This window comes from Gymnodraco acuticeps, unplaced genomic scaffold (assembly GCF_902827175.1).
Source record: "Gymnodraco acuticeps unplaced genomic scaffold, fGymAcu1.1, whole genome shotgun sequence".
NCBI lineage: Eukaryota > Metazoa > Chordata > Actinopteri > Perciformes > Bathydraconidae > Gymnodraco > Gymnodraco acuticeps.
Genome location: NW_022990597.1, coordinates 1,481 through 13,162, shown reverse-complemented (window position 1 = coordinate 13,162; position 11,682 = coordinate 1,481). Strand labels below are relative to the sequence as shown.

The 11,682-nt window shown below is 43.9% G+C and overlaps 1 protein-coding gene across 1 annotated transcript; it reads right to left on the bottom strand.

Annotated features, from left to right (window-relative positions):
- Positions 1–715: 715 nt before the first annotated feature.
- LOC117554479 (E3 ubiquitin-protein ligase TRIM39-like) lies at positions 716–10,238 on the bottom strand. Its single transcript, XM_034228930.1, has 2 exons — positions 9,859–10,238; positions 716–2,663 (listed from the first exon to the last, which is right to left on the bottom strand). Exons 1-2 carry the CDS (start codon positions 9,935–9,937, stop codon positions 1,018–1,020), a joined length of 1,725 nt encoding a protein of 574 aa, XP_034084821.1. The 5' UTR covers positions 9,938–10,238; the 3' UTR covers positions 716–1,017.
- Positions 10,239–11,682: the final 1,444 nt, after the last annotated feature.

The window sequence follows — 11,682 nt, the reverse complement described above, 5'->3', positions numbered from 1 at the left end:
ACGGTTGTGTGCAAATTATGCAAAAAGGAATTCGCATATCACCGCAGCACATCAAGCCTCAAGTATCACCTCAATGCAAAACATATAGCAGCTAGCGTGGAAGCTAGCGTGGACGTTAGCCTCTTTTATCGCGTTCACACCAAAAAGAGCCGGTACTAAAATTAGTTCATGAGAACCTTTTTACCCCCACGAAAGTCCCTGCTAGAGAGCAGAGAGCTGCTAGAGAGCAGGGACTTTCGTGCGGCTCTCTTGTGAGAAAATAGCTATATTTCTGATTGGCTGGGCGGATTGCAAACCACGCCCCGTAAAACTCCCAAAAAGTTTTGTGAATTTTATTATCCTCGCATTAGCATTATTAGCATTAGCCCAGCGCAGAAACGCAGAGAGACTAATTTATGGCAACACAAAATAAAACATGGGAGCGGTGGAGATGAGGAGGTGTCGGCGTTCTGGCGATTTACTCGGAAGAATGCTGGGACTCCCAGCAGCTTCTACTGAAGCCAGTCCCCAACTCCGGGGACTTTGGGCGGCAGTATACGCCGTGAAGTGGTTTGCGGCCTGCCAGTAAACCCAAAGCAGAAGAAGAAGAAGTGACGTCAGCGGCTTCATTTGCCTAATCCTCCCCCAAATTCAAAGAGTTCTCATGAACTAAGTTCTCATGAACCTTTGTGGGAAAAGTACTGCGGTGGGAATGCGCCTAATGGTATACTAAAATCCATGTGAAAAAAATTGCTTCTCACTGTTCTCAGGTCAAATATTTATATGTGATTAAAAATGCGATTAATTTCGATTAATTAATTACAAAGCCTCTCATTAATTAGATTAATTTTTTTAATCGAGTCCCGGCCCTAATATATATATATATGGTTTGGTGTTTTAGTATCAATGACAACATTTACAGAAAAAAATGCATTTATCACAATCTGATAAAAAAGTGTATTCAACGCCCATCCCATAAAACACATACATTTATAACATTAAATGATATTGAACCTGATTTCAAATCAAATGGTTGTTCTACTCTGTGTGATTGACAGGAGAGATGATCAGAGGGACAGAGTTTTTACCACCATGGTTAGGACAAGGACCAAAGTATGGGTAGAGTTTCTCTTTGAAGCAGCAGCCAGTGAAGGAGTAGATCAGAGCTGCAGCATCAACATCATAAAAGGAGACCAGACCCTCCTCATAATCCACAAACACCCCCACCTTCTGAGGCTGAGATTTCAGAGAGAGACGGACTCGAAGACCAGCACAAGCTTTGTACTTATTTTCATTCCTCAACACTATTGTCCAGTAACCATCCTGAGGAGATAGTGAGATGTTTCCCTTCCTGTTGATCGACTCTCTGGCCACTCCTAGATCCCAGTCAGTCTTTCCTTTAACCTGAACCTCGTAATAAAATCTTCCTGAAGAGAAACTCTGCTTTGCTAAAACACAAGGACAAGTATTAAATCTCTCTGGATTGTCTGGGAGATTCTTCTTCACATCACCATCTTTCACTTGTTTTCCATCAGCAGACAGGATGAGTTTGGGTTGTGCTGTATCAGGATCAAGAGTCACCTCCACCTCATACTGCTGGACCCTCTTCAGCTCCACCTCGAGCAGCTTCTTCATCTGATTACTGAGCGTCTCCTCCAGCTGAGTCACAGCTCTCCTCACAGTCCCCTCATATGAAGGTGGACGGACCCTGACTTCTGTCCAGTTCTTGGTGGGTGGAGCAGCGTTCAGGGACGTAAAGCTTTGGAGGAGGTGGAGCTGGTCTTCAGAGCGTGAGAGCTGCTCCACCTCAGAGCTTCTCTTCTTCAGCTCAGAGACTTCCTGTTCCAGCTCTTTGATGAAGCCTTCAGCCTGTTCCTCTGTCTCTCTCTGCTTCTCTTTGATGGTGTCGATGAGCTCGGCCTGGCTTCTCTCAACAGACTCCTTCAGAGCGGTGAAGACCTGAACACCATCTGCTATCTCTCTGTCTGCTCCTTCCTTACTGAGCTCCACTGAGCGATTCATCTCCTGAATCTTCAGTCGTCTCTTCTGGATCATCTGCTGAATTTCAGCCTCTGTCTTCCCCAGCTCAGCCTTCTTTCCTTCATATCCTTCTTTCAGAGGAACAACATCATGTGTCTTGTGGTCTAAAACAGTGCAGAGCATGCAGACACACACCTGGTCGGTCTTACAGAACAGCTCCAGCAGTTTATCGTGCTTCACACACATCCTGCCTTCCAGGTTCTCCACAGGGTCGATCAGCTGATGTTTCTTCAGGCCTGCTCTTGTCAGGTGAGGCTCCAGGTGAGTCTCACAGTAGGACTCCAGACACACCAGGCAGGACTTCAGGGCCTTCAGTCTGGTTCCAGTGCAGACGTCACAGGGAACTTCTCCTGGTTTGACAACGTGTTGCTCTGAGCTGCTGCTGCTGGCTTTCTGTTGAGCTGACTGTCTGAACTGAGCAGCCATCTCAGAGATGAAAGTGTTGACCAGCAGATCAGGCTTTATGTTGAAAACCTCTTTACAGTTAGGACACTGATAGGGGACTTTAGTATCCCAGTGTTGAGAGATGCAGGCTTTACAGAAGTTGTGTCCACATGGTGTGCTGACTGGATCAGTGAACACATCCAGACAGATGGAGCACAGAAACTGATCTTCAGTCAGCAGACAGCTGGCACCAGACATATCTGTAATAACAAAATGGGTAGAAAAAACAAGGTTTTAACTAAATGTAGTAGAGAATACGGTATGCATACAGGATGTAAAAGGCTGACACTAAAGTTCACTGCTTGCTTTAAAAGTTAAATACTATCCTTAATGTGTTAAACATGTAGATCATTTTACAGTTTGATTAAATGTCCTGCTATAACTCATAGGGTCCCATAAACAACACATGACCACAACTCAATTACAGTGGGGCAAAAAAGTATTTAGTCAGCCACCAATTGTGCAAGTTCTCCCACTTAAAAAGATGAGAGAGGCCTGTAATTTTCATCCTAGGTACACTTCAACTATTAGAGACAGAATGGGGGAAAGAATCCAGGAAATCACATTGTAGGATTTTTAATGAATTAATTGGTAAATTCCTCGGTAAAATAAGTATTTGGTCACCTACAAACAAACAAGATTTCTGGCTCTCACAGACCTGTAACTAGGGATGCTCCGATCGATCGGTCACCGATCGAGATCGGCCGATACTCACTCTCTACCAATCGATCGGTGCTCTCTAAACATGCCGATCGCGAGAGCCGATCGCATGACGTAAAATACATGACACTTTTCTCTGTGTGCGGCAAAACAAGCTCGCCAAAAGGGCTTCACCGGTCTGGCATTATTTTAAGGTGTCCGAAAAAGACAGTAAAATAGCGGTATGCAACGTGTGTGTGAAGCAGAAATCCTGCAGCTCCGCCCGCCGGACCGGTAAGCGGAGCGAAACACACAAGAGTTAGACCTAACACACTTAGCTATTTGATCTACCTCTGGAACGAGCTAAACTAGTCATTATAAATATATGTATTCTTCACTGTCGGGTCACTCATTACTGGATCAGTGAGCTGCATGAGATACTGACCGGCTGTCAGGAGAGACGGGGGGAGAGAGGGGGAGAGGAGGCGTGTGGTGCAGTGGGTTGTGCGTTGGTGTTCGGATCAGGGGGTCACAGGTTCAAACCCCACTGCAGTCAGCATGTCGTTGTGTCCCTGAGACACTTCACCCCAAATTGCTCCTGTGGGGATTGTCCACAGTATCAAGTATGTAAGTCGCTTTGGATAAAAGCGTCTAACAAGTGACATGTAATGAGAGAGAGAGGGAGAGAGAAAAAGAGAGCACTTCCGCTCATCTCTCCCGTGTTATTATCCAAAGTGAATGTAAACTTGAATAATGTACATCATTTGAATGTAATTTATAAGTTGATTGTTGTTTGTGGAAGCGCCAGTGAATGAGCTGAGTTTTAAACATCACTTTAAATGGAAGATTTAAAGTGATGTTTAAATCTTCCATTCAGGCCCCGCCCACTCGATTGGATCGGCGATCGGTATCGGCCGATACTGATTCCGGCGATCGGCCCCGAAATTGGCGATCGGAGCATCCTTACCTGTAACTTCTTCTTTAAGAGCCTCCTCTGTCCTCCACTCGTTAACTGTATTAATGGCACCTGTTTAAACTCGTTATCAGTATAAAAGACACCTGTCCACAACCTCAAACAGTCACACTCCAAACTCCACTATGGCCAAGACCAAAGAGCTGTCAAAGGACACCAGAAACTAAATTGTAGACCTGCACCAGGCTGGGAAGACTGAATCTGCAATAGGTAAGCAGCTTGGTGTGAAGAAATCAACTGTGGGAGCAATTATTAGAAAATGGAAGACATACAAGACCACTGATAATCCCCCTCGATCTGGGGCTCCACGCAAGATCTCACCCCGTGGGGTCAAAATGATCACAAGAACGGTGAGCAAAAATCCCAGAACCACACAGGGGGACCGAGTCAATGACCTGCAGAGAGCTGGGACCAAAGTAACAAAGGCTACCATCAGTAACACACTACGCCGCCAGGGACTCAAACCCTGCAGTGCCAGACGTGTCCCCCTGCTTAAGCCAGTACATGTCCAGGCCCATCTGAAGTTTGCTAGAGAGCATTTAGATGATCCAGAAGAGGATTGGGAGAATGTCATATGGTCAGATGAAACCAAAATAGAACTTTTTGGTAAAAACTTAACTAGACGTGTTTGGAGGAGAAATAATGCTGAGTTGCATCCAAAGAACACCATACCTACTGTGAAACATGGGGGTGGAAACATCATGCTTTGGGGCTGTGTTTCTGCAAAGGGACCAGGACGACTGATCCGTGTAAAGGAAAGAATGAATGGGGCCATGTATCGTGAGATTTTGATTGACAACCTTCTTCCATCAGCAAGGGCATTGAAGATGAAACGTGGCTGGGCCTTTCAGCATGACAATGATCCCAAACACACCACCCGGGCAACGAAGGAGTGGCTTCGTAAGAAGCATTTCAAGGTCCTGGAATGGCCTAGCCAGTCTCCAGATCTCAACCCCATAGAAAATCTTTGGAGGGAGTTGAAAGTCCGTGTTGCCCAGCGACAGCCCCAAAACATCACTGCTCTAGAGGAGATCTGCATGGAGGAATGGGCCAGAATACCAGCAACAGTGTGTGAAAACCTTGTGAAGACTTACAGAAAACGTTTGACCTCTGTCATTGCCAACAAAGGGTATATAACAAAGTATTGAGATGAACTTTTGTTATTGACCAAATAATTATTTTCCACCATAATTTGCAAATAAACTCTTTAAAAATCAGATTTGTTCCCCTCATTCTGTCTCTCATAGTTGAAGTGTACCTAGGATGAAAATTGCAGGCCTCTCTCATCTTTTTAAGTGGGAGAACTTGCACACTTGCGCTCATTCACTACAGACTTTCGCGCCACCTAACCATTTGCCAAAATGTTTTTAATACCAGCGCTAACCGGCCAAGCGACGGGCAAAAAACTATCTTCAAATAAAAGAAAGTCACCGGAGGAGTTAAAGGAGAGTGACAGGGAGTATGAGAAGAAGAGGGAGAGAAAGTTTCAGCCACACTGGCTTGATCGATGGAGTTGGCTTCAGATGGAGTGGTGCAGTGACGCATCCTAAAACCCTTTTATAATTATGATTCGAAAATTATAAAAGTAGGGTAGACATGTGGAGATTATCCGGCTGAACAAAACGTGCATTTATCAAACAGGTTCGTTTTCCACTGTCCTTATTTTCAGCTATTTTCCAAAAACCTGTGGAGAAATCCCATTGCTTTTTTGTCGAGGGAACCAGCAGCTTACTTCCTGGTTTTATGACGCGTCACTGCACCTCTCTATATGATGCCAATATAAACAAGGTCTTTTGTCGGCTCTGTACATCAAAGCCGACATATGCTGACAAGTGAAGAGTGTGTTTGTTTTTGTCTGTCTGTGTGTCTGTCTTCCTGGCTGGGCGTGGCTGACCTACTTTTGGATTCCCGCCTCCACACCTCCTCAGCTGCTGCTCGTCACCCTGATTGTAACTACTCACCTACACCTGCATATAAACCCTGTTCCCTCATCCAGTACTTGCCAGTTCGTCGTCTAACCACCAGTGGTAAAAATGTCTCGGCTAACTTAGCTTGCTTGTATGATATATGTGTAATGTGTGTATATGTAAAGCGCTTTGAGTCATTGAAAAGCGCTATAATAAATGTAAGGAATTATTATTATTATTAGCTAAACCTTGCTCTCTAAAGTTTTTGTTGCAATTCTAACTTTGTGCTCTTCCTGTCCAGTGACCAACTACCTGCTCTAGTGATGGCAAAATGAAGCTTTGAATGAAGCATCGAACCACTTGGACAATTGTGTCGGAAATAGGTTCATTTCTCGAAGCTTCAGTTACAGCGACCTCTCCTGCGAAGTGCAAGGCTGCAGTGGGTTTAACGTATCTTTGCCTTGAAAAATATTCGATGCACACACACACTAAGACTGAATATCATGTTCTATTTGCAATTAAAGATTGATAATTGCGTGTATTGGGTTATTGAGAAGAGACTAGAGACTGCTGGACATTTTTTTGGGAGGAGAGGGCCTTTTATCAGTTATTAAAGTTGAAAAGCAATGATTCAAATACATCCATTCCGGGCTTTGAACCAGCTGCGCGGAGGAGACATCGCCGCATTCGGGCCCCGGCTCCACCCACTGGGCTATCTATTCCTTGAAATATTGAACTGTTTTTATATGACTGATAATTCTTCTCCACATTTCGAAGTGTTTCCCGAGCCAGAACGACCTATCTTTCTTCCTGGCTTGCTCTATAATGATACAATAAATCAAATGCAATACCAACAACAACTCAACAGCAACAACGCAAACTACGACAACAACCCACACATTGCGCATTGTTTAGAGCGGTCATAAAGTGTTGAAGCGCTCAAATTTGAAACTGTTTCAACCTGTCACCCGTCAGAATCGAGACGAGGCAGTGCATTGAATCGCGTGAATGGACCGCGAACCAGTCAAGTGATTCATTCAGGAAATGAAGCAGTTGCTGCTTCGGACGTCACATGTCACGTGATTTGAAGCAGTTGCTGCTTCGGACGTCACATGTCACGTGATTTGAAGCAAGCTTCGAAGCACTGCTTCTATGGAATAGGAAGTCCAGGGTTGAAGCTCCGTTCAAAGCTTCAGTGTCAAACTGTCATCACTACTCCTCTGCCTGCCGCGCCCAGCCACCTCCTGCTGTGTTCCTCCGTGTTCCCTCGCTCCCCTGGTTCAGCCTGCTCCCTCGGCACCCCAGATCCCAGGATTTTGTCCTCCACCCCACCACATGGTACAATTCCTGGCCCTGGCTTTTTGGATTCCCTTTTCCCTGTTTTGGGATTTTTTTTCACTCCTGCTCTGTCCCCTGCTTCAGCCCAACCCCCACAGACCAAGCCTGTTTGAAAATAAACATTTTGTTCAACTTAACTTCAGTCTCCGTGCCCAGTGTTCAGTATTGCGGGTTCACTCCAGTAGCTTTTTTGGGAGCGTAACACAGGGGTGTCAAACTCAATTTCATCACGGGCCACATTTGCATAAAGGTTGAACTCAAAGGGCCGGTTGTAACCATATATATAAAATAATGTATTATATTACATTATTGCCTCTGAATTGGATTATTATCGGATAGGATAATAACTAACGTCTGAAAGCAGAAGTCCAGGGCAAATAATTGCAAGTCTCTTCAGTGTGCATGTCACAAAACGAGATGCATTGTGGGACATGTAGTTTATGGGCCACCTGCTTCTGTAAAGTGGCATGTAACAGTATAATAAACGTATTATATTATTTGCAAGCTCTTGCACATCAAATGAGGTCGCGGGCCGGATTTGGCCCCCGGGCCTTGAGTTTTAGACCCCTGCTATAGGGAAATGTCCCAGCAGTTTAGGATAATGAAGGTTCTAATCTAATCTATTACATAGCCATTACATTTCTAACTCCTGATGACAGGAAGGCAGAAAGCGCATTATACAAATAATAATACTCATAATAGCAGACATTTTTTAACAATGAACAGAATATAATTATTTTAATAAACCAAATATGAACAATTGAGTAAAATGAGGAAGAACTGATGATTAAAATGTTGTAGTACAAATAGTAATGTAGTTTGTGCATAAATTACTATTGCAAAAAATGTGTTCATTTTCTTCATGATTAGTTGATTTGTTTGGACGAATGCTCTGGACCAGTGGTTACAATGGTGGGGCCAGTGGTCAGGGCCGGCCCTAGGCACTGGCGAACTAGCTGGTCGCCTAGGGCAGTGTTTTTCAAAGTGGGGGCCGCCAGGGGGGTCACTCAAAGTTTGAGGGAAACAGGTTTTTTTAAATTGTTTTTATGTTATGCATATCTATCAATCTATGTGTCCTTTGAAGCCAATCTTTTCATATTTTTTGTTTTTGAATCACACGACCGCCCTTCAAGCCAATCAGAATCGAGCTGCCGCTACTGCGAGTGGAAAATCTGCTCAGCTTTTGGAGCAAGTGAGAGCTAGTGAATGTTTAGCTCTGCAGCTGGATGAGAGCACGGATGTAGCAAATGTCGCAGAAATCAGATTTATTTCAGAAGACAACTTTGTTGAGGAAATATTAATTTGCAAAGCACTGGAAGGTAGGACAGTTTTAGATAAGGAGTACATCATCTCAAATGGACTTGACTGGTCTCGTTGTGTGGGTGTGTGTTCAGATGGGGCAGTGGGGCTATGACAGGCAAAAAAAGCGGTGTGACAGCTTTGATCAGGCAGAAGGCCCCAAATGTAGTGGCAACACACTGCATGCTCCATCGCGAGGCACTTGTACACATCATTTAAAAATAAAATTGCAACAGGGGGGTCCCCGCCAGAGGATAATGCTATATGGGGGTCCTTGGCATGGCAAAGTTTGGGAACCCCTGGCCTAGGGCACCAGATCCGGAGGGGCACTGCGCTGGGAGAAAAATGTATTTATTTTTTATTTGTATCCCGCCTAATTTTCTGCCCTTGATGTAATACATTTACATTAATAATTGAATAAAGTAAGCACCCTTTGCACCCCGGGCCGGCAACATTTTGCATTTGCCCTGTACGATGGGCGCTGTAAGTGATGAAAGTGGGGGATGTTGACTTATTTGGCGCCCGCAGCTCACAGCCAAAGTATGAGCGAGCCTCCGAGCGAGCAAGAGAGAGAGAAAGAGAGAGAGGGCGCGCATCGGTACCGCGGATTGTTGTTGGATTGAGGCTGATAACTACAGCTCAGTGAGGTAAAGGACTCTGAGTGTTTAGATACTTCACTTTAGTCTAAGTCATCTCAGTGGGTCTCAAACGGTTTGGTCACAATTTATGTAAACAAATATTTCCAAGGCACTCCTTTATAATTATTACGATTAATAATAACATGTTTGAAATAATTCCAATGTATACTATAGGACAGTAAACTAATAATATCATTTGAAACCGGAGATATTAAAAAAAATTCATGAATAATTAAATGTTAACTAGGTAAAATAAGATATGAATGAAAAACAAAAAATAAAATACGTTACATTTATTTGTTATTGGCTATGGTAGGTTATTGGTTATGTTCACATACTGATTTGATTATTAAAATGCAAACTGATATTTTTTATATGGGTGTTTAGAGTTGTACCCCCTAGATCAGGTCTCTAGTAATTCTGCTCAAAGTGCACCAGATCACCAAATCATAATCTCGCCTAGGGCACCAAAATGTCTAGGGCCGGCCCTGCCAGTGGCAATAAAAGTCCACCGGCCCGGAGGGCCAGTGAAATGTTACCCTTAATGTCTACCCCTGCCGTATATAGGCTACTGATTTTATGTTTACACATGCCGACGTACCTCTGTATTTGGCTCTCGTTTCCTCCTGTTCTTTTTTCCGTTTCCTTCCCGTTGCACCTGAAGGCTTGGACCTCTTCATAATGATATGTTTTGCCTCTTGTTGTTGTGATCGTTGTGATCTCCGACACTTTCAGCTGGAGCTGACGTGTCACTTTGGCTGTGAGCCGCGGCCCGTGGGTGCCTGATAAGCGACCATCCCCCACTTTCATCACTTACCCCTCGATTCCACCGGGGTTGCAATCGAATAGTCCAAAAATCAGCTCCTAACGTCGTCTATTCCTTGACCTCTGAGTGAAACGTCACGGGGTTAAGGGATAGTGGATAGGATAATTCAAAAGGACTTAGGAGAAGAGACTGCGGTACTTTAGAGAATCCGAATGCACTTTCACTATCCGACGTAGTTATGATGCGCCAGCGGACGTCATAGACGTGTGTCTGCTGCTGTGGGGAAACCATGGAAACTACAGTTCTCTATACAGCGGACTACAACATGGATGTTCAATAAGAACGAGGGACTCCTGTGAACTCATCTAGAGACTCTGCACCGTGCTCTGATGCTGTTGCTTTAGGCTTTATGAACGGGGACAACAGAGAAACATATTCTTCAGGACCAAAGCTGGAATTGAAATAAAAAAGGAACGTGAAACTTATGCTCGTCACCCCTCTCCCTCCGGTCCACATTAATACAAATGATCCCAATACGTTTGTATGAACTATGAAAAGATCTTAAAATAAATACAAATGTATTTATTTGAAACGTTAGTCCTTAAGACCCATGTTTTATATGGCAGGCCAAACAGTTGCTGTTCCAATGCCCTCACTGTATTACATACAGTTTGCACAGTAAAACCAGTAAGTATCCACACATGCCTTCATGTATTTCTCTTTTAAACCCTCATAGATGGCTGTAGAGGTCTCAGGAACAAATTGCCCTATCGTTGACACTCCCACTCAGAACTGGTAGGAAAGGCTCCTGAAGCTTTCCCCTGCAAATATTAACAAACACATAAAGAGTTATCTCCACAAGCAGCTGAACAAAACACTCATTAGCTAGGAAACTACAGGTTATAGTTTACAAGATAGTTGATTACTTTAGTTACTATGAAGATTCAGTTTAATGATACAAAATATAATAATGAAATATTTGATCATGCATTATTATAGGTTAAGGTAAAACTGTATTGATCCCTTGGTAAATTCTCAAGCTACCAAGCAGTACTTTTGGTACTTTAAGTACATTTGGTTTTGTACTTAGTAAACAGAGTATTTCTACACTGCGGTATTACTAATTTTACTGAAGTAAAATGTATAAGTACTTTGTCTACCACTGCTAAAGCATAATATACAATAATATACAAAGTAGTGCAATTTTAAATATAGCAACATCTTTAGCTTGCATACCTGTTGCCAAAAATCGCAGCGTAATCATCAGACGTTCCCCCACGGAGATACAGTCCCGGTAGTTGGTGTTTTCCCTCTGGACGATTGGAGTGACGAGTTCCTTCAACACGTGGAACTGAACAGGAGAAAGCCGAGCAAAATGTGTGAAATCTGAGATTTCATTTAACTCCAGCTCTCGACACAGGTTCGGGAAAGCCCCATGAGCTTCTTGCTGTAGTATCCAGGATTTCGCCCATTTAGTGCGGTTTATCCTAATTGCTCGTTTCCTCTTGCTATCTGCTTCCACAAGCAACAGTCCAAGGGCTGATACCGCCAGTTCTGCACTACACCAGAGGGCAACGTCTTCTCTCATTCTGTACCACCAGTATCAGGTCTGCAGCCGGGCCACTGTGCGCTCCACATCAAAATGTCCACCTTTTTGTC

Excerpts from the sequence above, each read along its gene's own strand:
- LOC117554479 (XM_034228930.1), bottom strand. The coding sequence starts at position 9,937 with ATGAAGAGGTCCAAGCCTTCAGGTGCAACGGGAAGGAAACGGAAAAAA. Across the intron at positions 2,664-9,858 it reads AACGAGAGCCAAATACAGAG|ATATGTCTGGTGCCAGCTGT; the intron begins GTACGTCGGCAT and ends TTGTTATTACAG.